The 26,177-nt window shown below is 38.9% G+C and overlaps 2 protein-coding genes across 2 annotated transcripts; one reads left to right on the top strand and one right to left on the bottom strand.

Moving 5' to 3' along the window:
* Nucleotides 1–1,252: 1,252 nt before the first annotated feature.
* LOC127422614 (presenilins-associated rhomboid-like protein, mitochondrial) lies at nt 1,253–7,136 on the bottom strand. Its single transcript, XM_051666337.1, has 10 exons — nt 6,999–7,136; nt 5,900–6,098; nt 5,623–5,763; nt 5,492–5,540; nt 5,249–5,344; nt 4,881–5,030; nt 4,641–4,711; nt 4,456–4,557; nt 4,250–4,347; nt 1,253–2,270 (listed from the first exon to the last, which is right to left on the bottom strand). Exons 1-10 carry the CDS (start codon nt 7,106–7,108, stop codon nt 2,156–2,158), a joined length of 1,131 nt encoding a protein of 376 aa, XP_051522297.1. The 5' UTR covers nt 7,109–7,136; the 3' UTR covers nt 1,253–2,155.
* A 4,482-nt stretch (nt 7,137–11,618) lies between these two features.
* On the top strand, nt 11,619–22,767 carry LOC127422600 (nucleotidyltransferase MB21D2). The gene is made up of 2 exons (XM_051666264.1): nt 11,619–11,954; nt 19,608–22,767. The coding sequence occupies exons 1-2, from the start codon at nt 11,720–11,722 to the stop codon at nt 20,870–20,872; spliced, it is 1,500 nt and encodes a 499-aa protein (XP_051522224.1). The 5' UTR covers nt 11,619–11,719; the 3' UTR covers nt 20,873–22,767.
* The last annotated feature ends 3,410 nt before the right edge of the window (nt 22,768–26,177 follow it).

The raw sequence follows: 26,177 nt of genomic DNA, 5'->3' as shown, positions 1-26,177 counted from the left end.
CCAAATGGTACTGTGCTTAACCTATTGACCTGTTTCAGTGACGTCACTTTTGCCTCGCAGCCGCCATATTTGTGACCATCAGTGGGAGGAAACAATGGCAGTGAATGGAAAAACACCTGTAAAATTATATCAAGTAAAACCTCAAAAAATGCTTTTGATCCATGCAAAGTCCCAGCACAAATATAGCCAAAATTGACTTTTGCACACACAACTACCAGTACATCACCGTGAATCTCTCTCATTCAGAAGTTACACTTGTTTGTTTTGTTTTCTGCTCTGATTTGGTCACAATATTACAAAACATGAGTATATAACAACAGAACATGACTTGAACTGTTAGCAGCGCATCGAATGGAAACAACACTGTACTTTTAAACATCTGGTGTAGGATTTAATATTCTATTCCAAGCCTAGTTATGCATATTATCACACAAAATGTGACTTGATGTAGATTTAATTTAACGGCTAAGAGGTAATAAATATAATGATTCAGATAATTTATGTTAATGAATTAATTCAAATTAAGTATCAGACATAAAATGATGAAAAGCAGTATGTGGAACTGAATTCAGTACCTGTTTGTAATACACAGCCAGATAACAAAGTAATTAGTTACTGTAATCTAATTACTTTCAGGCACAAAAAGTAGTGTAACACGTTACATTTTAAATTATTGTAATCCGAATACAGTTACTGATTTTCAGTGAAATTACTTTTGAGTACATTACTTGGGTTACAAATATTTTCAAATGTATTATTTATGTGTAATACAATTAAAATATGAATTAATATGCATGTCTGTTTGTGTTTCTGTGGCAGCTGAAGGATGTGTGACAATGCAGAAGGAGAAAAAATACATTATTTTGAATTTGTTGAGCGGAAAGCAACTTAAAAGTAAAGTAATTAGTACTCTGATAATAATTTTATAGTAGTAGTATTTGTAGTGGATTACCTTTTTTAGTAACCTACCCAATACTGTACACTACCAATAAAATGTTTGGACATACTTGACAGAATTTATGTTTCTTGCCACTTTTTAAAGGCTTAAAATGAAATAAATTTCTACTTTGAAAAGGCTAATAATAACAATGTTTTTTCTATTTGAAAAAGGATTTAGATTGTTTGCATAATGGCATTATTTTCATGATGAATACGAATATTTTGTCTTTTTTCCACATTTCAATAATGGGAATTTAATGATCCTGTATATGTGCTTAATGGTCATGAAATGAATGTCACAATGCAACAAATCTCAATGGTCCTACAAATTGGCTATTTTATTGATGCAAAAAATAATTATAACTTTCTCTTCATTTTGGAGTGAAATGTGACCTGGACATTTCCTCATGAGACTAAATCACGAGTTAAAAATGAAACAAAAATATCAAGACAACAAAACGGGTAAAAGGAGTGATTCAGGGATCAGGGATGTGCAAGACCAGAATAACAGGAAGAGAGAGAAAATGGGAAAACAGGAAGTGACGAGTGATACAGTGACTTCATGAAAACATGAGGAAGTGATAAACACGCTCACTGTTAATAAGCCGTTATGATACTATGACTGCAATTGAACTTTGACCTATTCCAGAAAACAACACCGAAACGGTTTGTACTGTGTATTTGATGACGTGATGTACAGCAGAAAAAAACCTGGTGAATCATTCACATTAAACAAGGATCAAAGTCTCGTTTGAGGCGATCAGAAAACAAACACTTCTCTGCTCACGTACCACATATTACACACTCTGACGACGATTTCTGACGACGCTGAAAACAGTATTTTAAATAAGCATTTTATTTTTCAAAATGAAATGGTTACAGACTATTTGAAACATTTAGATATCTGTACATGCTGTCGAGAGGGCCGTTTTGCTGTTGTCAGAGTCAACGTGTGTGCTGAAGCTCCGCCCCTCATAATGTGGGCGGGGCTTATTGGATTCAAATCAAAACTCAGGGGGCAGAACTTCACAGTTCAAACGGACCTCACTCTATCAAACAGACTCTCTCTCTTACACACATTTGAACTCACTGATTATGACAACAGCAGAATGTGGTTCAAGTGCTTAAATATTTGCATGAATGTGTTTATGTCCATTTCTTAAAATTCTTCTCCTCCTCAGGTCATGGGCTTAGTTTCTACCCATGATGCAATGCTCTAAATGGAGCCATTGCCGCCAGTGCCTGGTCCTCCCGTTCTGAAGTCATGCCACAACTTCACCAGTGGCTCTCTGTTCTTCCACATAAGCTCATGACCGTAAAGTATATACCAGCTAGAGAGAGACAGAGAGAAACACACACCTCATTTACACAGAAAGAATGGACTACATGCACATGTGCATTCAGAAAGTATTCAGACCCCCTTTAATTTATTTTTTTTTTTTGTACATTTTGTTATGTTGCGGCCTTATGCTAAAATGCTTTAAATATTATTATTTATTTTTTTTGGAATGCCTAATTCCCAATGCGCTCCAAGTCCTCGTGGTGGCGTAGTGACTCGCCTCAATCCGGGTGGCGGAGGATGAATCTCAGTTGCCTCCGCGTCTGAGACCGTCAATCCGCGCATCTTAACACGTGGCTTGTTGAGCGCGTTACCACGGAGACCTAGTGCGTGTGGAGGCTTCACGCTATTCTCCGCGGCATCCACGCACAACTCACCACGCACCCCACTTAGAGCGAGAACCACATTATAGCAACAACGAGGAGGTTACCCCATGTGACTTTAATTTCCCTAGCAACCGGGCCAATTTGGTTGCTTAGGAGACCTGGCTGGAGTCACTCAGCACACCCTGGATTCAAACTCGCGACTCCAGGGGTGATAGTCATTATCTTTACTCGCTGAGCTACACAGGCCCCAAAGTTTTTTCTTTTTAATAAATTTGCAATGTTATCAAAAATCTGGTTTTAGCTTTGTCATTATGGGGTATGGGGTGTAGATTGATGTGAAAAAAATAATAATATAAAAACAATTTAACATAACGCCAATTTCACATATCCTCTGTGAGCGGGCCGTGAGCAGCACGTTTTCGTTTCGGCACCCATGTTAACAGATTACACCCTTCACATTGAAAGCGAGAGTCGCGAGGTGAAGCGTCCCAGACGGGGCAGTGAGCGGATAGTTTCGGTGGAGAGCGGCTCACACTGGACTCAGCGGCTCTGGGTGCAGTAGAAAATTTAAATAATCAGGAAATTATAGAAAAGAAACAAAAGCAGATAAAAAAATATTTAAAACGAACCTACAATACAATAAAATGTATAGTCTGCATGCATGCACACACAAAATAACTAAATAAAGGAAATAAATAAACAGCCCGTGTTGTGTATATATATATATATATATATATATATATATATATATACAGAGACAGTTTAGAACAGACGAACCACAGGGGGCCTGGGTAGCTCAGCGAGTATTGACGCTGACTACCACCCCTGGAGTCATGAGTTCAAATTCAGGGCGTGCTGAGTAACTCCAGCCAGGTCTCCTAAGTAACCAAATTGGCCCGGTTGCTAGGGAGGGTAGAGTCACATGGGGTAACCTCCTCATGTTCACTATAATGTGGTTCTTGCTCTCGGTGGGGCGCGTGGTGAGTTGTGCGTGGAGAACAGCGTGAAGCCTCCACACGCGCTATGTCTCCGTGCTAACACGCTCAACAAGCCATGTGATAAGATGCGTGGATTGACGGTCTCAGACGCGGAGGCAACTGAGATTCATCCTCTGTTTGTGTGATTACTAAACATTAAAAACACTTCAGTCAGCACTGTGTGAGCAAGCGGCGCCCTCTAGCGGTCTGGACGGCATTATCCATTATCTATTATTCACTACTATAAAACATCATTTAAAAAGGGTGTTTTGTTCCTTTGGTTTAAATGTTTTATTTTTCCATGATGTGGTTAATTTCCATGGAATTTCCCAACATATGCATACTATGAATTTGTCATGTTCTATCATATACAGTACAAACATGTCAAATGTGAGTTCTGTTGTTTTGAACTGCAAAAACAGAAGTGCAAAAATGTTTTAAAAGTGCAAAATAATCTTTTTTTGACATCAATCATCATGTTATCAAATTTAGTTAATTTCTGTATCTTTTTATCTTCTATTCATCTTTTATCGTGCCTCTCTTTACAATTTTGTGTAAAAATTGGCAAAATATCAGTATCTGCTAAAAATCGGTATTGTCCAAAAATGTTAATATCGGTGCATCTCAACTATACAGTGTTCTAGAATGTGTGTGTGTGTGTTACTCACATGCCAAACAAAGCACCACCTAAATGAGCTGCGTGATCAAAAAAACGCCATCCCAGAATCAAGCCTGTCGTATCCAAGGCAACGATAGCCTTAAGAGCCTGTTCAAGGGAAAACATTAAAGAATGTTTATATTACTATAGTTCAAATCACACATACACCGAGGCATCGAATTCACGTCAAAATCACTTGCACACAAACACACTCACGTTTCCAGCAGTGAAGGTGTACATCGGGAGGAAGATGATGGCCAGTTTGGCTTCAGGCATTTTGGTGCAAACAGCCGCGAGGACAGTCATAATGGCCCCTGACTGTAACACATACACAGAAATGTATTCACAGCATTGAAATGACCACTGAGGACATGTTTAATTTGACATGCTTAATCACTCACCGCCCCCAGTGATGGACCCAACCGACCTGTCGCTGTTTTAGACACGTAACTGATAAACGTCGAAATCACACCTGCAAAAATGCAGACAAATAACAAACAACACCATCGAGTAATGTGAAAGAGTATACACAGAGTACAATCAGATGTGTTTTGTATTGATTTTGGACAAAAAAAATAAATCAAAATCACTACACACATATAAACACACACACACACACACACACACACACACACACACACCTGCGGACAGGTACAAGGCCATAAACTGCTCTTTGCCCATCATGTTGACGATGCTTGACGAGAAACTCCACAGCACGTACATGTTTGCAGCCAGGTGAAAGAGAGAATAGTGACTGAACGTGGACAGCAGCATGGGCCAACACAATGCCTCTGAAACCAGATTACAATCTGGATTAAAACACAGTGTAACCCAGATCACAATACAGAATAACAACAATTAAGTCCAAAACAAACATGTGAAGCAGTTTGAGTGACAGTGTAAAACCTCTAGAAGAGTTATGAATAAGCTGACGCATTAGTGCATGGCTAATGCAAGTGACAATCCACAAAAGTAGGATTATAATTGAAATTCCGGTGACGTTACTCACTGGAGGAGGGGTTAGATGTGAAGTACTTCAGCATGGAACGCTGCAGAGGTGGAATTCTCCAGCAACAAAACACCAATGCATTTGCAGCTATAATGCCTATAATGCAAATAAAATATAATTATTTGCTTTATTAAAAAGGTTGTATAAATAGTGCTTTTGAATAATCGCCTCATGGGCGCCAACATTTTGAGATCACATGACCAGAGTGGCTATTCTATTGTTGTTTGTGCAGTTCAGACTCACCTGTGACTGTTTTCTGTCCTTCACTTAAACTGTTCCACCACTGATTCACCTGGACATCATATTAGAATTAGGACACATCCATTAAAGACATACTAAAAAACTCAAAATGTCCATTAAATGTGCTCACACACCTGTTTGCGCAAATCTCCCTGTTTCTGGGGCCGTATCTTCTCTAGCCAGTCTGCTTTGACATCATCGAAGTAACTCTGTACACGAGATTTTAAACTTTCATACTGCCATATTGCCGCTCCGCCGAACGAACAACCTGTAAACTGAGATGGAGTTATTACAATGCATTTTTACACAGATATGCATAGAATGAAAAATATACCAACACACCAGGCATTATGTACTTATACACACACACAAAACAAACGATTATAATTCACACACAGAAAATATACCTACCCCTATAGTGAAGATAAACGGTTTGACCAGTCTGCCAAACGCCCTAGTGGGCATCTGTGGAGTGGGCGGTTCTGGCAGAGGAGCCACGCCTTTACGTACAATTTCATTTTGCCCCGCCTCTTCTGCCACGCCCTTCTTTGGCTCCACCTTCTTTGACACCTTGCGGAAGCCACACCTCTGCTGCGTTTGAAGCGTAAATCTACTCGGAGAGCAACAATAACAAAATATAGTATAATTGAAAAAAGCATTTATTTTCAATAATGTCACGTTTAATGTGACGAGTGAAACAAAGTGGGAAATGATGTGGGGTGGGGCTTGTTTTTATTATGTGGAATTTGACTGGATCATGATAGACCTTTTTCCACACTCTGGGTTTTGGAATGCGGAAGTGAAAGATTGCAGGGAAAACTTCTACAGTAGGGGAGACCACAGCAAATATTATTTTCACTTACCTATTTGCTCCAAGGGCAAAATAAAAAGTCCATTATTACATTTGAATAAATTTCCAGAAGAGGAAGAAAAATAAAGAGTGGTATATTAAGACAATAAAGTGGGATAAGATGCCAAATTTACGGTCACTCTCTCAGCAGCTGCAATAGAAACCCTCTCGCAGCTGTGGAAATTCGTTTTTTAAAACTAATTCCAAGGTAATATAACACAAAGCATAAGGTTATAAATTTACACTCAATATTTTAAAAAATGTATAATATAAAAAATGTGCTAGATTTACGCTGATAAATAGAGCGGAAACGCGTCATCACAGTCGGTGAAAAAGGTCTATTGGTCAATATTATCTTTCCCCGCCTACAAGCCTTGGTGACGTCAACAAAAAAGAGAAGTTGTTTCAGAGCCGATAAAAAATAAATAAAAAAAATACCGTGTACTGAGAAATCGACCATAAACACTTATTAAGAACGATTTCATGTTTTCTTCAAATAAACCCAAAATACTATGTTTACATCTGAAAATGCGTTCACCTACAAACTTTCATAACAATAAACACTCTTAAATCCAGGAGTTCTGCCGCATGAATGAGCTGATTAAACCCATTACTTTTCATGTCAGCTGATAAAGCAGAATGAAAGGAATGATTTATTACCTGTTGGTCAGGCAGTGTGTGTTGATGCAGCTCTCAGAAGCCCGTCCGAACAACACTGCACCCCTCACCGCCATCATCACTGCGACCCCACTGCTGCTCACCGTCCGCATCCGCTTCTGCACCCGCCCACAGCGACCTCTAGTACAGGAGGACTGACACTGAACACTCACTCTTAATATATATATATATATATATATATATATATATATATATATATATATATATATATATATATATATATATATATATACAGGTGCATCTCAATAAATTAGAATGTCGTGGTAAAGTTCATTTATTTCAGTAATTCAACTCAAATTGTGAAACTCGTGTATTAAATAAATTCAGTGCACACAGATTGAAGTAGTTTAAGTCTTTGGTTCTTTTAATTGTGATGATTTTGGCTCACATTTAACAAAAACCCACCAATTCACTATCTCAAAAAATTAGAATATGGTGACATGCCAATCAGCTAATCAACTCAAAACACCTGCAAAGGTTTCCTCAGCCTTCAAAATGGTCTCTCAGTTTGGTTCAATAGGCTACACAATCATGGGGAAGACTGCTGATCTGACAGTTGTCCAGAAGACAATCATTGACACCCTTCACAAGGAGGGTAAGCCACAAACATTCATTGCCAAAGAAGCTGGCTGTTCACAGAGTGCTGTATCCAAGCATGTTAACAGAAAGTTGAGTGGAAGGAAAAAGTGTGGAAGAAAAAGATGCACAACCAACCGAGAGAACCGCAGCCTTATGAGGATTGTCAAGCAAAATCGATTCAAGAATTTGGGTGAACTTCACAAGGAATGGACTGAGGCTGGGGTCAAGGCATCAAGAGCCACCACACACAGACATGTCAAGGAATTTGGCTACAGTTGTCGTATTCCTCTTGTTAAGCCACTCCTGAACCACAGACAATGTCAGAGGCGTCTTACCTGGGCTAAGGAGAAGAAGAACTGGACTGTTGCCCAGTGGTCCAAAGTCCTCTTTTCAGATGAGAGCAAGTTTTGTATTTCATTTGGAAACCAAGGTCCTAGAGTCTGGAGGAAGGGTGGAGAAGCTCATAGCCCAAGTTGCTTGAAGTCCAGTGTTAAGTTTCCACAGTCTGTGATGATTTGAGGTACAATGTCATCTGCTGGTGTTGGTCCATTGTGTTTTTTGAAAACCAAAGTCACTGCACCCATTTACCAAGAAATTTTGGAGCACTTCATGCTTCCTTCTGCTGACTAGCTTTTTAAAGATGCTGATTTCATTTTCCAGCAGGATTTGGCACCTGCCCACACTGCCAAAAGCACCAAAAGTTGGTTAAATGACCATTGTGTTGGTGTGCTTGACTGGCCAGCAAACTCACCAGACCTGAACCCCATAGAGAATCTATGGGGTATTGTCAAGAGGAAAATGAGAAACAAGAGACCAAAAAATGCAGATGAGCTGAAGGCCACTGTCAAAGAAACCTGGGCTTCCATACCACCTCAGCAGTGCCACAAACTGATCACCTCCATGCCACGCTGAATTGAGGCAGTAATTAAAGCAAAAGGAGCCCCTACCAAGTATTGAGTACATATACAGTAAATGAACATACTTTCCAGAAGGCCAACAATTCACTAAAAATGTTTTTTTTATTGGTCTTATGATGTATTCTAATTTTTTGAGATGGTGAATTGGTGGGTTTTTGTTAAATGTGAGCCAAAATCATCACAATTAAAAGAACCAAAGACTTAAACTACTTCAGTCTGTGTGCATTGAATTTATTTAATACACAAGTTTCACAATTTGAGTTGAATTACTGAAATAAATGAACTTTTCCACGACATTCTAATTTATTGAGATGCACCTGTATATACACTATATTGCCAAAAGTATTCGCTCACCCATCCAAATAATTGAATTCAGGTGTTCCAATCACTTCCATGGCCACAGGTGTATAAAATGAAGCACCTAGGCATGCAGACTGCTTCTACAAACATCTGTGAAAGAATGGGCCGCTCTCAGGAGCTCAGTGAATTCCAGCGTGGTACTGTGATAGGATTCCACCTGTGCAACAAGTCCAGTCGTGAAATTTCCTCGCTACTAAATATTCCACAGTCAACTGTCAGTGGTATTATAACAAAGTGGAAGTGATTGGGAATGACAGCAACTCAGCCACGAAGTGGTAGGCCACGTAAAATGACAGAGCGGGGTCAGCGGATGCTGAGGCGCATAGTGCGCAGAGGTCGCCAACTTTCTGCAGAGTCAATCGCTACAGACCTCCAAAGTTCATGTGGCCTTCAGATTAGCTCAAGAACAGTGCATAGAGAGCTTCATGGAATGGGTTTCCATGGCCGAGCAGCTGCATCCAAGCCATACATTACCAAGTGCAATGCAAAGCGTCGGATGCAGTGGTGTAAAGCACGCCGCCACTGGACTCTAGAGCAGTGGAGGCGCATTCTCTGGAGTGACGAATCACGCTTCTTCATCTGGCAATCTGATGGACGAGTCTGGGTTTGGCGGTTGCCAGGAGAACGGTACTTGTCTGACTGCATTGTGCCAGCTGTGAAGTTTGGTGGAGGAGGGATTATGGTGTGGGGTTGTTTTTCAGGAGCTGGGCTTGGCTCCTTAGTTCCAGTGAAAGGAACTCTGAATGCTTCAGCATACCAAGAGATTTTGGACAATTCCATACTCCCAACATTGTGGGAACAGTTTGGGGATGGCCCCTTCCTGTTCCAACATGACTGCGCACCAGTGCCCAAAGCAAGGTCCATAAAGACATGGATGAGCGAGTTTGGTGTGGAAGAACTTGACTGGCCTGCACAGAGTCCTGACCTCAACCCGATAGAGCACCTTTGGGATGAATTTGAGCGAAGACTGTGAGCCAGGCCTTCTCGTCCAACATCAGTGTCTGACCTCACAAATGCGCTTCTGGAAGAATGGTCAAAAATTCCCATAAACACACTCCTAAACCTTGTGGAAAGCCTTCCCAGAAGAGTTGAAGCTGTTATAACTGCAAAGGGTGGGCCGACGTCATATTAAACCCTATGGATTAAGAATGGGATGTCACTTAAGTTCATATGCGTCTAAAGGCAGATGAGCGAATACTTTTGGCAATATAGTGTATATATATATATATATATATATATATATATATATATATATAAGTGTACATTTTAAAATCTGACATCCTTTTTATGTATTATTGTATTTATTTATTTCCACATTTATACTTGAACATTGCGCTTTAAATTTCTTTTTATTTGTAGTCAGATTTTTACAACACAAAAAGCACTTTATTAATTTTTTTTTATTATTTGTGTTACTGGTTTATTTGGCAGGTGTGTAGATCTCTTTGGCAGGTTTACACATGAGTACACTTTTTTTTTTAAATTATTATTATAATTTATTATTTTTGGCGAGGTTTGCTCATTTGATTATTTATTTACTTATTAGGCAGGTTAACATAGTATAATTTTTTAAATAAGATATTCTTGTTGGAGGGGTTTGATCATTTATTTATTTATTTAAAAAGTGTCTGGCATTAAATTTGTCCATTCGTACAGTTAATGCTCTTTGTCTAGTAGAAAAGTATCGTCTCGCCCACCCGGTGCGCATCAGTCTCACACACACACACACACAGACACACACACACACACACACACACACAAACAGACAGACAGACACACACACACACACACACACACACACACACACACACACACAAACAGACAGACAGACACACAGACACGCACACACAGACAGACACACACACAGACAAACACACACACACACACACTATACACACACACACACACACACACACACAGACACACACACAGACTAACTCACACACACACGCACACACACACAGACAGACACACACGCACGCACACACACACACACACACAGACACACACACACACACACACACACAGACAGACACACACACACACAGACACACACAGACACAGACAGACAGACAGACACACAGACTCACTCACTCACTCACACACGCACACACACACACACAGACAGACACACACACACACACAGACAGACACACACACACAGACAGACACACACACACACACTATACACACACACACACACACACACACACACACAGACAGACACACAGACTCACTCACTCACTCACACACACACACACACACACACAGACAGACACACACACATACACAGACAGACACACACACACAGACACACACAGACAGACACACACACACACACACACACACACACACAGACAGACACACAGACTCACTCACTCACTCACACACACGCACACACACACAGACAGACACACACACACACACAGACAGACACACACACACAGACACACACATGTTGGTGCAGCTATCATTATGAGGACTCTCCATAGACATAATGATTTTTATACTGTATGAACTATAGATTCTATCCCCTAACCCTAACCCTACCCCTAAACCTAACCCTCACAAAAAACTTTCTGCATTTTTACATTTTCAATAAAACATAGTTTAGTATGTTTAAGTGATTTGAATTATGGGGCTACTAGAAATGTCCTCATAAACCAAATTTATAGCATAATACCCTTGTAATTACCAGTTTGTAACCTAAAAAATAGTCCTTGTAAACCACACACACACACACACACACACACACACACACACACACACACACACACACACACACACACACACAGTGCCCCCCGTACAGCGCGTGCGCTCAGGTTCTACCGTCCACTCCTCACGAACATGGCGGCGCCTGCGGTCTCCAGCCGGACTGGTTCAGCTGGCAGCAGCCCCACCGCCACACCGAACAGCACTAAACCCGTCCCGCACTACCCCGAGCTGGACTTCAGGTCCGGTACCAGGATAGAGGAACTCAACCGACTGATCGCCGAATTCAGCAAGCACGACCAGCGCGAGTATGACGACCAGCGAGCGCTGGAGATCCACACGGCCAAAGACTTCATATTCTCCATGCTCGGTGAGAAACAGGGCACGCATTTATACTGTACATAAAGAGCAGTACATGCCAGGCGTTACGTGCATTAGAAAGTAAAAGTGGATTAGGTTTGGTTGCATTGCACCTCTTCTCATTGTTATGTGCTTCAGTCAGTGTTGAGCAATGTTGTGTGTGCTGCTGAACGCCCTGAGCTCACGTTTGCACCATTAGATATGTGCTTTACTTATACCAGCTGTCAAGATCAGGTAAACTACTTGCTATTAAAGTATTATTTCAACCAAAAATGAAAATGTTGTCATTAAGTACTCACCCTTATGTCGTTCCAAACCCATATAACTTACTTTCTTCCGTGGAACACAAAAGAAGAGGTTCATCAGAATGTTCATGCTGCATTTTCCCATACAATTAAAGCATGAAGTGACATGGGGCTGTAAATCACAACATTACAAACTTTGATTTGAAGCAAAAAAGCATTGGAAAATCAAACTAAAAGACAAAAGTAAAAGACTGTTTACTAAACATCTTTAATGCATTGTCAGTGATGTCATCAATCTTGATATATAAAACTATTCATTTAAAGTTGTTGGTTATAAGTATAAAAGACAATATATTTTAAGTGTACTGCAAAATATTCAGACATATAATTGCTTTGTCGTCACTTCAGAGCTCTTTTGCTGCAGTTCTCTGATTGGTGGATGTCCCTCGGGATTATGGGTAGTGTAGTTCTTGACCAGAAATTCTACTATTAAACACAATTTAAAAAAAACTAAGTTGAAATAACATGGATTTATGGCTTTAACAGAAGCATATACCATCTCTTTACAACCTCGGAGCTCACGGTTGGTCTGTCTTTAAAGGTTCATAAGTTATTGTTAAAAATTATTTCCTCTATGGAGAAAATGAATGGGATTTTTACCCCCAGAACCAGAGTCTGAGGTTTCGCTACAGCTGTGGGTGGCACTAGATTTCTGGTTGTGTGGTTTCTTTAGAAAGTGCATTTTTGTGGAGTAAGAGGACATAAGAGTTTTTAATTCTAACTTTTTCATACACACTGTTTGGAGTTCTGAGAGAAAGCCATCTGATGCATTGTAAGTGTAGTGAACAGGAAGGCTTTGCTGAAGAGAGCAGTCAAAACACTCTGGAACAGCAAACAAGTCCGAACCCCGAGGCGAGGTGGTGAGGCAGAGCTTAACTTCTGCTGTCTGTGTGTTCACTCTCTCTTTCACACTCGATCACACTTGCATGTTTATTCAGCCACATAGTTACATGCACACACATGAACACATTTGTGTCAAGCTGAGCCATGTGCCATCCCAGACGGACTCTGTAGACTTTTTTTCTCTAATATTGTCCATTTGAAAATAAAAATCTGTGGAATGGTATTTAAAAAAAATAAGAAATGTTTTTAAGTCAACATGAAATTAAGTTAGACCCAGTTTGCTTTCTTAAAGGAATAGTTCACCCGAAAATGATAATATATTTACTCACCCTCATGTCGTTACAAACCCGTATGACTTTCTGACTTACGAACTATATATACAGTATATCACGATATAGTAAAACTTCTCTGGAAAAAATAAATAAAAATGGTTTAGATATTAAATAATTAAATTGTAGGGTACAACGGGGCTAAAGGCACACCTTAAGAAAAATTAGCTTTTTTTTCTGGTCACAAAGTGTCTCAAGATACTGTGTAATACATATCTTTTTACTAAATATTGTTGGAGCAACATAATTTGAGTGAAAAGAAATAAAAACAGATTTTTTTTTTTTAATACAATTAGTTTTTTTTAAAAAAAGGTGGCGAGGGAACATTGTACCCCACACTTGATATAGTGCAGTAGCGGTTCTAGCTTGTATGGCGCCCTGGGCGAAACCCACTTCAACACGCCCCCAAAGTTGGTCTGCACAGGGGGTCTATATGGGTGCCTCGTGTCGCCCCCCCGCAAGATGCCGCCCTGGGCAACTGCCCATGTCGCCCATGCCTAAATCCGCCACTGATATAGTGTACTGTACATACAGGGGCAATAGTTATAGCGCACAATTTGTCAACTTATGCAAATACTTTTGAGACTGCAAGATGCTTTTTTTTTTGTAACAAATTAAGATAATGCTTATTCAAAATAACCACTATAGAAAAGGGTGCATCATTTCTAGTTCATTTCAATCACATTTGACATTTCATTACATCTACATTTACATTTATTCATTTGGCAGACGATTTTATCCAAAGTGACTTACAAAAGAGGAATAATACATCATAAGCGAATCATCTTAAGGAGACAGTGGTACGAAATGTGCTGCATTACAAAGTTTCACTAGCATCAGAATAGTAGTATCAAAGACAGATTAGAGTGCAACAAGAATATATGTATATAATTATTATTTTGTATTTATTTTTTTATGACTGCATGGATAAGTACTTATGGAAAAGATGTGTTTTTAGCCATTTTTTGAAGACAGAGAGTGAGTCATTCCACCAACGAGGTACAGTGAAACCGAAAGTCCGGGAAAGTATTTTGGTGCCTCTTTGTGTTGGTACAACAAGTCACGGCTCATTAGTCGACTGCAGGCTTCTGGTGGGAACATAGCTCTGCAGAAATGATTTTAGGTATGCTGGATCTGACCCAGTGACTGTTCTGTATGCCAGCATCAGAGCCTTGAATTTGACACGTGCATCAACCGGCAGCCAATGAAGAGAGACAAGGAGTGGTGTAACATGTGCTCTCTTTGGCTGAATAAAGACCAGACGTGCTGCTGCATTCTGGATCATTTGCAGGGGTCTAATTGCGCATGCAGGGAGGCCTGCAATGAGAGCGTTACAGTAGTTCAGTCTAGATATGACAAGTGACTGAACAAGAAGTTGTGTGGCATGTTCAGAGAGGAAGGGTCTTATCTTCCTGATATTGTAGAGTGTAAATCTACATGATCGTGCTGTCTTTGAGATGTGGTCTGTGAAATTGAGTTGGTTATCGATGGTTACCTCTAGATTTCTGACCGTTTTGGAAGGCGTTACTGTAGTTGAACCCAGCTGCATGGTGATGTTGTGTTCAACAGCAGGGTTGGCTGGAAAGACGAGGAGCTCAGTCTTCACGGGGTTAAGTTACAGGTGGTGTTCCAGGCCGAGATGTCTGCCAAACAGGCAGAGATTCAAGTAGTCACTGTGGTGATGCTGTGTGTCATCGGTGTAGGAGTGGTAAGAACCCATTTGCCTGAATGATGGGTCCCAGTGAAGTTGTGTATACAGAGGAGAGAAGTGGCCCAAGCACTGAGCCCTGAGGTACCCCAGTAAGTAGCGTATGTGACTTGGACACCTCACCTCTCCAGGCAACCTTGAAGGATCTACCTGAGAGATAGGAATTAAACCAGTCAAGCACAGTTCCTGTGATGCCCATAGTAGAGAGGGTGGAGAGTAGGATCCGATGGTTGACTGTGTCAAAATGTTTCTTAAGTATTCTATAAACAGATTAGTATTATAGTAAAAAAGTATTCCAAAAACAGTCAGTTTGAGCCCACTTTGAACATGTCATTCCAGGATATTAATTAGCTACATTTACAACATTTAAAAAAAGATTAAATATTAGATCAGATTGCCTCAAAATCAACATGTAGACATCGCATGCAAAGATCTCATGGAAGAGGAAAAATGTGCAGTTCATAGTGACAAACAGGTGTTTAGGAGAGTGCTGTGGTAGTTTTTGATGCTATTTAGTGTTTTGGGAGAAAATCAAATCAAAGGAGCCTTTTCATAAAGGTACAATCCGGTCAGTGAATTAAATACTTCATAAATGAAAACTACTTCCTCGTATATCATTTTCTCCTTATTTGGAACTTGAAAAGATGTGAGAATTTTTATTTTTGGGTGAACTGTTCCTTTAATGCTCATTCCTTGTTGGGCACGATCCATTAGTGCATGTAATTCCAATGGGGAAAAAAGGTGTATTTGTAAACTTTAGTTAAAAAGTTGGGGCAGTGGTGGCTCAGCAGTTAAGGCTCTGGGTTAACAACCAGAAGGTCAGGGGTTCAAGTCCCAGCATGCCCAAGACACCACCGTTGGGACCCTATCTGCTCCAGGGGCACCATATCATGGCTGACCATGCACTCTGACCCCAGCTTAGCAATATGTGAAAAAAAGAATTTCACTGTATGTATGCAAATGTGTGACAAAATAAAGGCTTCTTCTAAAATAGAATTACTTGCTCCACCTACAAAACAGTTTTCCTTTTTGGCTCATCATCAAGCCCTCTTATGTCTCGCCCCTCCAACCACCTCTCATATAAAGACCACGTTTCACCATCTAATCAACAGAAATCAAGTGTGTAGTTTCTGTGCGTCTTGCAGTACCAAACAGAATGAAAAAAATAGTTACTGTATTAAAACAAGTTTCAGTTGTGCTGAGCTTTCTGTGGAGATCTGCAGGCGCAGATTCAGCGTGAACCTGAAGGTGTATTGTTGAATGTTGAACTCACTGTGGCCTTTGTGCGACAGATGTGCTAGGTGACTCACTACCTTGTTTTTATTTTTGCAAAACTCTCTGGAGTTGCTTCTGCTGCTATTAGCAGCAGTTTTTAACACCCCAGAGTCACTCCCTGCCACACGAACACTTAATCATGGAGTTGAACTCGAGTGTGATGTCTTAGTCGAGGGATTATTTTGTTCAAGTGTCTGTCTGGTTTCTACTGCCTCTAGTCAGGAATGTTCATTGTGTTGTATAGGAAGAGTATTGATGGGCACTATTGTATTATCCTTCCCTGTTGCACTGAGAAGGGCTGAAACGATTAGTCAGCATTATCGACAACGTCGACAATAAAAAAAAAATAGTTGTCGAATAGTCGTTTGCTCATATTTAACGTGAGATCACATTAAACTGTAATGATGATGCGCGAGAGGAGCACCGCAGCATGCACCTGATTGATAAGAGGAAGAACACACAGCTCACAGACACACTCCAAACTTTCCAAATAAATTATGAGGAATTATACAAAAATTCAAGCACTCTCATTGTGGAATAAGTGGAGCCGGAGCTGCTGTTCTGCTTAAGCAAAACTTGCATGTCAGAGCATCTTTAAAGAGCACCTATTATGGTTTTTAAACGTGCCTAATTTTGTTTTAAAGGTCTCATACAATAGATTTACATGCATCCAAGGTCAAAAAACACTTTAATTTGCTTTATAATTTAAATTGCAGCATTATCTTTTTTCCCAGTGTCTCAAACGACTCGTTCAATGATTCGTTCTAAAGGATTCATTCTAAACTCCTCCTTTCAGAGAGCCTACTCTGCTCTGATTGGTCAGATGTCCCAGTCTGTTGTGATTGGTCTACCGCTTAGTGTAGTTTTTGAGGGCGGGTCAAAGCTGTTCGCGAGCAGCCAATGAAGACCAGAGGCCGGTTTTTTGTTACCAAATTACGTAGGTTAGTACAGGAAGTAAGTCTGGAATTACTAACGACTTGTTTCAGGTGTTCAGAATCGGTTCTTTCTTTCGGGAGTCAATAACTCCATTTGTCGTGCACTTTGATTTTTGAAACTTTGCAGACTTTTTTACATTCACAAACAGCTATATAACACACTACATGAAAGATAGTATTTGAAAAATATTTTAATAAAAAGTATTTTTTTCCTTTAATTCAGTGAATGTCATTTAGAGGTGTTTTTTATGATTTTATCCTCTTTATTTTTAGTTAGCTCGTTTAATACAACTTTTAAAGTCGGGGCACAAGCTGAATAATCGGTTAAGAGCTAATGATTAAGCATTGCAATAATCGCCGAATAATTGTTCTAATAATCGATAGATTAATCGAGTATCAAAATAATTATTAGTTGTAGCGCTAGCACTGAGTGTAGATTGCTCTCGTGGTTCTCTATGATCCAATGCCGTATATTCTCTGTAATGTGACGTTCATGTCTTGTCGGAATAACTATATTTACAAGATGACACCTTTTTCAGGGTTGCTATTCAAAGTGCCAGGGCTTGATTTGGACTGATTTAACCATTTTTTTTTTTCTTTTGTAACATGAAGGTCTCATTAAACCTGAACTGTAAACTTTTTATCAGGCCTTCATCATTTATTTTCGGTGTATGGGTCATTGACAAATAAGGACGTCCGAGGTGAAAAAAATGTTAAATATTTTAAAAATCTGGTTTAAAACATGTGTTAAGTTCGTATGTAATCTTTTGAGTTCTTGTTGTTTTTACAAATTGTTTGAAAAACATTTATAGCATTTTGTAAAAAAAAAAATAATAATAATTTAAATGACTTTAAAAATATAATGTGGTGCAACCCTCAAGTAAAATGTATTAAAATACTTTCCTTGCACCTTGAATACATACAGTTGCAAATGAGAACAAAGAGTTCAGTTTACCCAAATTTAAAAATAAAAAAATAACTAATTCTCTCCACAAATGTCATGTCAAAAATATTCAGCCCCCAAAGTCAATCATTTGTGGAGCATCCTTTATCCTTAATAACAGCAAATAAATGTGTCAGGTAAGTGTTCTCAGGCTTCGGACACCTCTCTATTAGAATTTGTACACATTTCTCATGAGCAAAAGCTTCCAGCTCATTGACATTCTTTGGTTTCCGTGCTGCCACTGCTTCCTCGAAATCCCAACAAAGGTTTGCAATGGGATTTTAATGATGGACTGAAAGGGCCATTTAAGGACATTCTACAACCTATCCCTGAACCAGATTTTGGACAACTTTGATGTATCCTTGGTGTTATTGTCTTGCTGGAAAGTCCAGTGATCACCGAGCTTCAATTTAAACACTGAAGGCATCACATTTTTCATGCCAAAATGGCCTGATACATGAAAAAATCCATGGTGTTAGTCACATAGTCAGGATAGCCGTTTCCTGCAGTCGCAAAACACCCCCATAACAGGACTGACCCACCTCCATACTTGACTGTGGGGATGGTGTCGTTCTTGTCATCACCTTGTCATCTTACTCCAGACGTACTGCTGACCCATGGGTGTAAAACTCATTTTCAGTTTAGTGTCATACGTCTATAAAACTTTCTTCCAGGACTCCACAGGTCTTTCCTAATTACTTCTTGAATATTCAAGTCAACATTTCCCTTGGTGAAGTTTTGCTTTCTTCCACACCCCAAGAAGGTTGCTGTTGTACCATATTTAAAAAATGTATGAATGGTGCTGCCAACTTTGTCTATTGGAAATTGAAGTGCCTTGGAAATGTGCTTTTAGCCATGACCTTTCTTGTGTAATGAAATAATCTCCTCTATTAGCTTTTTATTTTTAATTGCATTTTTTGCATAGAAATAAATGTTTGCTTACAATGCTAAACATACATTTTAAAACTTAAATAAGTGCCATTGAAGAGTAATGACTTAATTTTGTTTTAAAACAATTACTTGTGTAGTCTAACATATTTAAGAAACAGCTACATGCAATAGGGGTTGAATAATTATGACATGGCTGTATTTGTAAAAAATCCTGCTATTTAGAAATATTAGGTTATATATTCACACTATGACTTTGAATGTATCACTCAACTGATATAGATGTAAAGTTTAAAAATTCTGGGTCATCAGAAGAGCTTACCTTTGCTTAGAAGTCCACAGTGCTAAAATTGCCCGAAGTTGAACAAAATGCCCAATTACAAGTTTCACAAAGCTTGTTTTTGTCTTGCACTGAATTTGTCATTTCCTGTTCACAGGCATGGTGCAAAAGCTGGACCAGAAACTTCCAGTTGCCAACGAGTACCTGCTGTTGTCAGGTGGGGTAAGAGAGGGCGTGGTCGACATGGACCTGGACCAGTTGACGGTTTACGCGCGTGGGGCGGATTATGACATGGACTTTACACTACTGGTGCCTGCGCTCAAACTTCACGACCGAAACCAGCCCGTCACGCTGGACATGCGGCATTCTGCGCTATGCCATTCCTGGCTCAGCTTGCGTTTGTTTGACGAGGGAACCATTAACAAGTGGAAGGACTGTTGCACCATAGTCGACCACATTAATGGCACCACCAACTACTTCTTCTCCCCTACACTAGTGGCCGACTGGTTCTACGAATCCATCAGCATGGTTCTGGCGGAGATTCAGAAGAAACCGCAGCGTGGAGTTCCACGTGTCGAGAAGGTGGAGCGAAATGGAACGGTAATCTCCATTATCTTGGGCGTCGGAGGCAGCCGAATGTTGTACGACGTGGTTCCGGTGGTGTCGTTCAAAGGCTGGCCGGCGGTGGCCCAGAGTTGGTTGATGGAGAACCATTTTTGGGATGGGAAGATCACGGAAGAGGAAGTTATTAGCGGGTTTTATTTGCTTCCTGCCTGCTCTTCCACAGGCCAGAAGGAAAACGAGTGGCGCTTGTCGTTTGCACGTAGCGAGGTGCAACTAAAGAAATGCATTTCTGTGAGTCTGATGCAGGCGTACCAGGCATGCAAAGCTCTCATTATCAAGCTTCTATCTCGACCCAAAGCTGTTAGCCCTTACCACCTACGCTCGCTAATGCTCTGGGCTTGTGACCGGCTGCCACACACGTACTTGGGGCAGGAAGACTACGCTGCTCACTTCCTGTTGGGTTTGATCGACGACTTGCAGCACTGCCTGGTAAATAAGACCTGCCCCAATTACTTTATCCCGCAGTGCAACATGTTAGAGCACCTGAGCGACGATATGGCCATGTTGCATGCGCGCAAGTTGTCGTCCGTGCGTTCCGACCCCGCGGAACACTTGCGGAGCGCCATCGAGCACGCCAAAGCTGCATCTCGCCTCACTCTCGAGCTTCAATGGCGCGGTGGAAGTTCAAACCTGCCATCGCCGCTGTCGGACCCCGGTAATGACCAGCAACCGGATGACCGGCTCGCCAAGAAACTCCAGCAGCTTGTCACAGAGAATCCGGGGAAATCCATCTCCGTTTTTATCAACCCAGACGACGTCACGCGACCTCACTTTCGCATCGATGACAAATTCTTTTAAAGCTGCGCCCCCTGATCTTGCTTGATTGGACGGTTTTATTTTTCTGGCTTTAAATTTGTCCCGAGAACCAAGAAGTCACAACCACACTGATGCTACTGTACGTGTGTGTTTTGCACATTTCTGGGATATTGAATACAAATGGACATTATCCTGTTGTGTAGCTGCCGGTTAAATTCATGTTTGCATATCTGTTTTACCCCGTTATGGACGCCAAGTTATGGCTGGTTGTACTGAAAGGATAGAGAGATTTACGGAAGGATTTCGGGGGAGGACAATTTGTGCATGGCTCATTAATAACAGGAAACCCATATCTACACTTATAAGTGCAATTAGACTAAATGTATTTATAGACAATTGCTTTACTTGTAATTACACTGTAACATAATACTGTAAACACACTACTTTAGACACACTTACTGAAATTTATTCACAAAATGTCACTAACTGCACACACACTAAATACAAATTCTCTTTGGGGAATCTCACGAAAAACATACTGAGGACACATTTCACCTAAAAATTAAGAGAATAAAAAACATGATATTTTGCTTTAAGAAAATGAAGCCAATTTGTAAGATTTTTGTCCATTGTGACTTTATTTTTATGACAGTTAAGCACATTTTCACCCCAAAGTCTCATTACTGTAACGCGTTTGGATGGTTTACTTTTGAGTTATTTGTAATTCACATTATTCTCAATGGTGATTTTCATTAGATTCTCATTACTAATGCAAGTTATTTGGAAATAGATTTGTATTTTATTTTTTGCATTACATTAAAGGTGCTGTAAGTGATTTTTTTTCATGTAAAGATATGCAAAAAAAGTCCTTCTCCCTGAAAGATATTTCTGAAATAAGTAATATATCACCGGTTTCTGTGACAGCTCTAGACTCTGTAAACAGAAAACAAAAATGTGTCTGTGGGCCATGGACAATTACGTTTTCTGCCTGTCAATCATTTTGCGTGTTCTCATAGTATTGTAGTTGCAGTGAATTATTGAGGCTTAATGCAATTTTTATGCCATGTTGTTCATAGCAGTTGTCAGTTGAGGGCGCTGTTTTGCTGCTGTTGTTTTTGACAACCATTCTTGCTTGTGACGTTCCCAATACAGCTCATTTGGTATCTTAGGAGGGTGGGGTTTTGGAAAAGAGGGTGTGGCTAATCCAACAGCTCAACCTTTGGAAATTCTAGAATGGTTAAAATCGCTTACAGCACCTTTAATGAGAATTGGTGGGGAAAATTTGCTGAATTGTCATGAAAATAGAGTCACAATGCAAAATATCTCAATGGTTCTAACAAGAGGCTTTCGTGAGATTCACCCCTTTATGGAAGCCGGAGTCAAAAATCAAAACAAAATGTTTTTTATTTGCTTGTGATTTTCTATATTTATGCTGCTAAACATGATAGGTGTGTTGGATCATTTTTGTTTTGCTTATTAATTTAATGAGTACTTTGATTATTATGTGATGAGATGAGATGTAGTAACTGTAAATACTGCTGTAAGTAACCTCTTCCTCTTCTCCGAGATAGACCAATCTGACTGGCCGATTATCAGCATCAACCAATCAAGTGATGTGCACTCCTTTATTTACTGACACATGCAAATATGGGCATGTAATTGATAGGAACCGACCAATCATGAATCTTCAAGCTCTACAGGGACCAATCGTTATGCCTTATTACTGAAATCAACCGATTTTAAACCCATCTGTGTTTCTTTTTATATTTAAATTAGGACATATCACAATGAAACAGAACATGTTGATAGATTTTAGCTGTAAACATTTATGGACTGATGCTATGTCAGTCTGTTCATATCATTATTGTTGTATGGGTCAGTGTTGCATTGCATTTCAAACTTGTGTTTGGTAAATAAAGTTGTATGTAATTACAGAAGTGTGAGAAAGACGTTTATCATTCTGTTCTGCGATTCCACAATGTCCTGAAATGTGTTTTAAAGCAAAAAGATTTTTGCAAATTCATTGTCACTTGTCCTGCTGTATTATCACTCACTGATGCTGCAGAAGGAACATTTGGATGAAGTTTAACGGCAGGATGCTCTGCTTCTAATCTTAGTTTTGACAGCTGCGTAAATGGCAAAACTGCTGCGACAGAGTTAACGGATGTGTGTGTGAGAAAGGTAACTGCTGAGATATGTAATAGCACAATAAAATGTGACTTTCTAAAATACTGCTTTGGAGGATGGGTAAGCTGTGTGTGTAAATGCTGAGAGTTGTTAAATTTTGCTGACCTGAGGGAAGGTGGAGTTTTTAAACTCTCTTGAGTTCATCTTTGGATACGACACACCTGCTAATTTAGTTTTGCTTATACAGCTGAATACCAAAATAATCCAGCTTGATGTTATATAGGTGTGTGTGTGTGTGAAAGAGAGAGAGAGAGAGAGCTTTTGTAGTCATTGTCAGGTTATTTTTGCTTCCTGTCGCATCAGCACCTGTCTGTCCACCTGCGACTGGACCACCATTGTGTGTCAGTCTCTCTCTCTCTCTCTCTCTCTCTCTCTCTTTCTATGTGTGTGTGTGTGTGTGTGTGTGTGTGTGAGAGAGAGAGAGAGAGAGAGAGAGAGAGAGAAATACATGGTTATTTGGTTGTTTGAACAAATTGACATATAAGAACCTCATAGTAGATGATTGCTTATAGACCAGTTTAGATACACTTTCCACATCTTCTGAACATTTTAGACTTCCTTTTAAATAAAGAAATAAAGCTTGTAAATAAAGTGGCTTATTGGTGAATGATCTGTGCTAGTAACAAAAAGGATGTAAGTTCAAATTCTGCAAGGGTTAATTGATCCCGTACAAAAAATTACCATAGTGGTTTCTGCCAAAATACTGTGGCTACAACAGTTGTTAGTACTGTAAAACTGTGGTAAATCAATATTAAGCACCAGTAAATAATCTATTTAACCCTCCTTTTGCATTTGCGGGTCAGTTTTGACCCGGAGGAGTTTTAAGCTTGTAAAACATCCATAATCCAATAGTTTTCATCAAAAACCATATTGTAGCTCATTGTTAACTTCTTAGCTGTTCATACATGTAAAAAGATCTAATATACATGTTATTATGTATAATGTCAGTTTTATTGTTAATTAACAAATTTAGAAATTCTTTAACATTTCAAAACATACATTAACTCCAGCTAAACCTGTGTGATACATGTGAAGATATATATTTTTATCAAGGTTTATATGCAATTTCATTTGAATATAACATTGCATTAAATTTATAAAAATATTTAAAATGAATATTTCTAGTAATTCTCCTGTTAACTTCCATACTAATTACTCATTACTGCTGAAAAACAACTAGGTAGTCAAAATCTATGTAACCAAATCACATTTTTTTCCAACCAAACAACATCAAAATAACTACTCAACATCTATACTTGTATACAATGTTTTTAAACCAAATTTATTGTATTGCATGTTAATGTTAATGTGTGATTATGCTGCAAGCTGGTTCATTATCAGATCAGTCTGGAGAGGATGGCAGAGTAAAATGTGGACTTTTCTTCCTTCAGCCCTTATTCAGACTATGTATGCTTGATCTTTTGCTATTGCCACACCTCCTTTTAGGCAGTTTTTCCTTTGATATATTTTATTTGTTATATTTCTTACATCTGTTTTATCAGTTCTGTGTGTGTGAGACTGTATGTGTATCTATGTGCATGTTTGTAAACAAGATGCAGTCCCATTTTGACACAAAAAAGTGTGTGTGAGAGTATGGAAAAGAGGCTAAAGATAAGTAAAGTATTTTTCATAAATGTGTGAAAATATCTGCATAATCTCATGTGCAAAGCCACAGTTGATGCCCATATCAAAATTACCTCGGGAACGCAAATGCTGTAACAATTTAAAAAATCTGAAATATAATTATTATGTGTATTTTGATAGTCTTGACAGTCACAAAGTTTGGTTCCTGTACGAAAAAAATATGTGGTATTTAAAAATTATGATTTACCTTAAAATGACCTGAACACTATAGGAGGGTTAAATAAATAAATAAATAAATAAATAAAGTATTACCAACTTTTTGGGACGTTCACTATGGTAATACCAAAGTATTAATGTAGAAGTATTTTACCATGGTGTACCATCTAATACCATCACTTTACCATAGTAATACCATGTTTTTTTAAGACATGTACCATGACAGTTTCCTGGAAAAACATGGTACACGAATATGTTTTTTATTCAGTAGCAATAAATAAATAAATAAATAAATAAATTATAATTAAAAAAATAAAATTCTATATACACACACACACATATATATATATATATATATATAAATACAGTATATTTTTTTTATTTTTTTTTACATGGTCCTACAGTAATACTTTTTTATTTTTGGGACATTTACTATGGTTTTACCATGGTATTTTTTTAAGTGCTTTCGAGTACTATTTAAAAATCATGATACATGGTACTCATTCAGTATGATGATTTATATATACATATCCAAAATTACCATTATTTATTTATGTTTGTTGAACATCTACAAAATATGTTTTTTTTTTACTGCCTTGGTGAACCATAGCTTACAAAAAGTGCCCTCATAAACCCTCGCAGTATCCAAAATACCATTATACATGTCCCAAAAACAAAGGTAGGCCTACTTTTTGTAAGCGATGTGAATCCTATTGTATATTAACATGGTAATCATTCAATATCATGTTATAGGCCTATATCAGTGTACCATGGTATTCTTGTTATTTATTTATTTGGACATGGTACTATGGTAATACTGTGTTTTTTGGAAAATTACCATGGTACTATTTAAAGTACTTAATACAATAGTAAATGAAAATGGTAATCATGCAGTATAGGCCCTATCAAAGTATGGTATTGTTTTTAACTATCATGAAGTACGATCACTTCGCGCACACCAAAATGTCCAAAAAACATTGTACTACCATGGTAATTTTGTACTGTAAGGGTACTTTTTGTAAATGATGTGAATACTATGGTATATAAATATGGTAATCATTCAGTAGCATGTTTTTGGAGTAGCATGGTACTCATCCAGTAGGGTACAACAGGGCTAAATTCACACCTTAAGGAAATTTACCTTTCTTTCTTGAGTGTATCAAGATTGAAAAAAATACATTTTTATTAAATATTGATGGAGCAATGTAATTTCTATAAAAGAAATAATAACAGAATTTTTTTTCATTTAACCCTTGTGCGACCTTCGGGACATTTTTGTCTTTTGCATTTTTGTTTTTTCCAACGTTAATGCCAACGGCATAAATTATGCCAAAGGTGTGTATTTTTGGGGGAATTGTGA

Source organism: Myxocyprinus asiaticus, chromosome 31 (assembly GCF_019703515.2).
Source record: "Myxocyprinus asiaticus isolate MX2 ecotype Aquarium Trade chromosome 31, UBuf_Myxa_2, whole genome shotgun sequence".
NCBI classification, from domain to species: domain Eukaryota; kingdom Metazoa; phylum Chordata; class Actinopteri; order Cypriniformes; family Catostomidae; genus Myxocyprinus; species Myxocyprinus asiaticus.
This window is presented reverse-complemented; position numbering and strand designations above follow the sequence as displayed.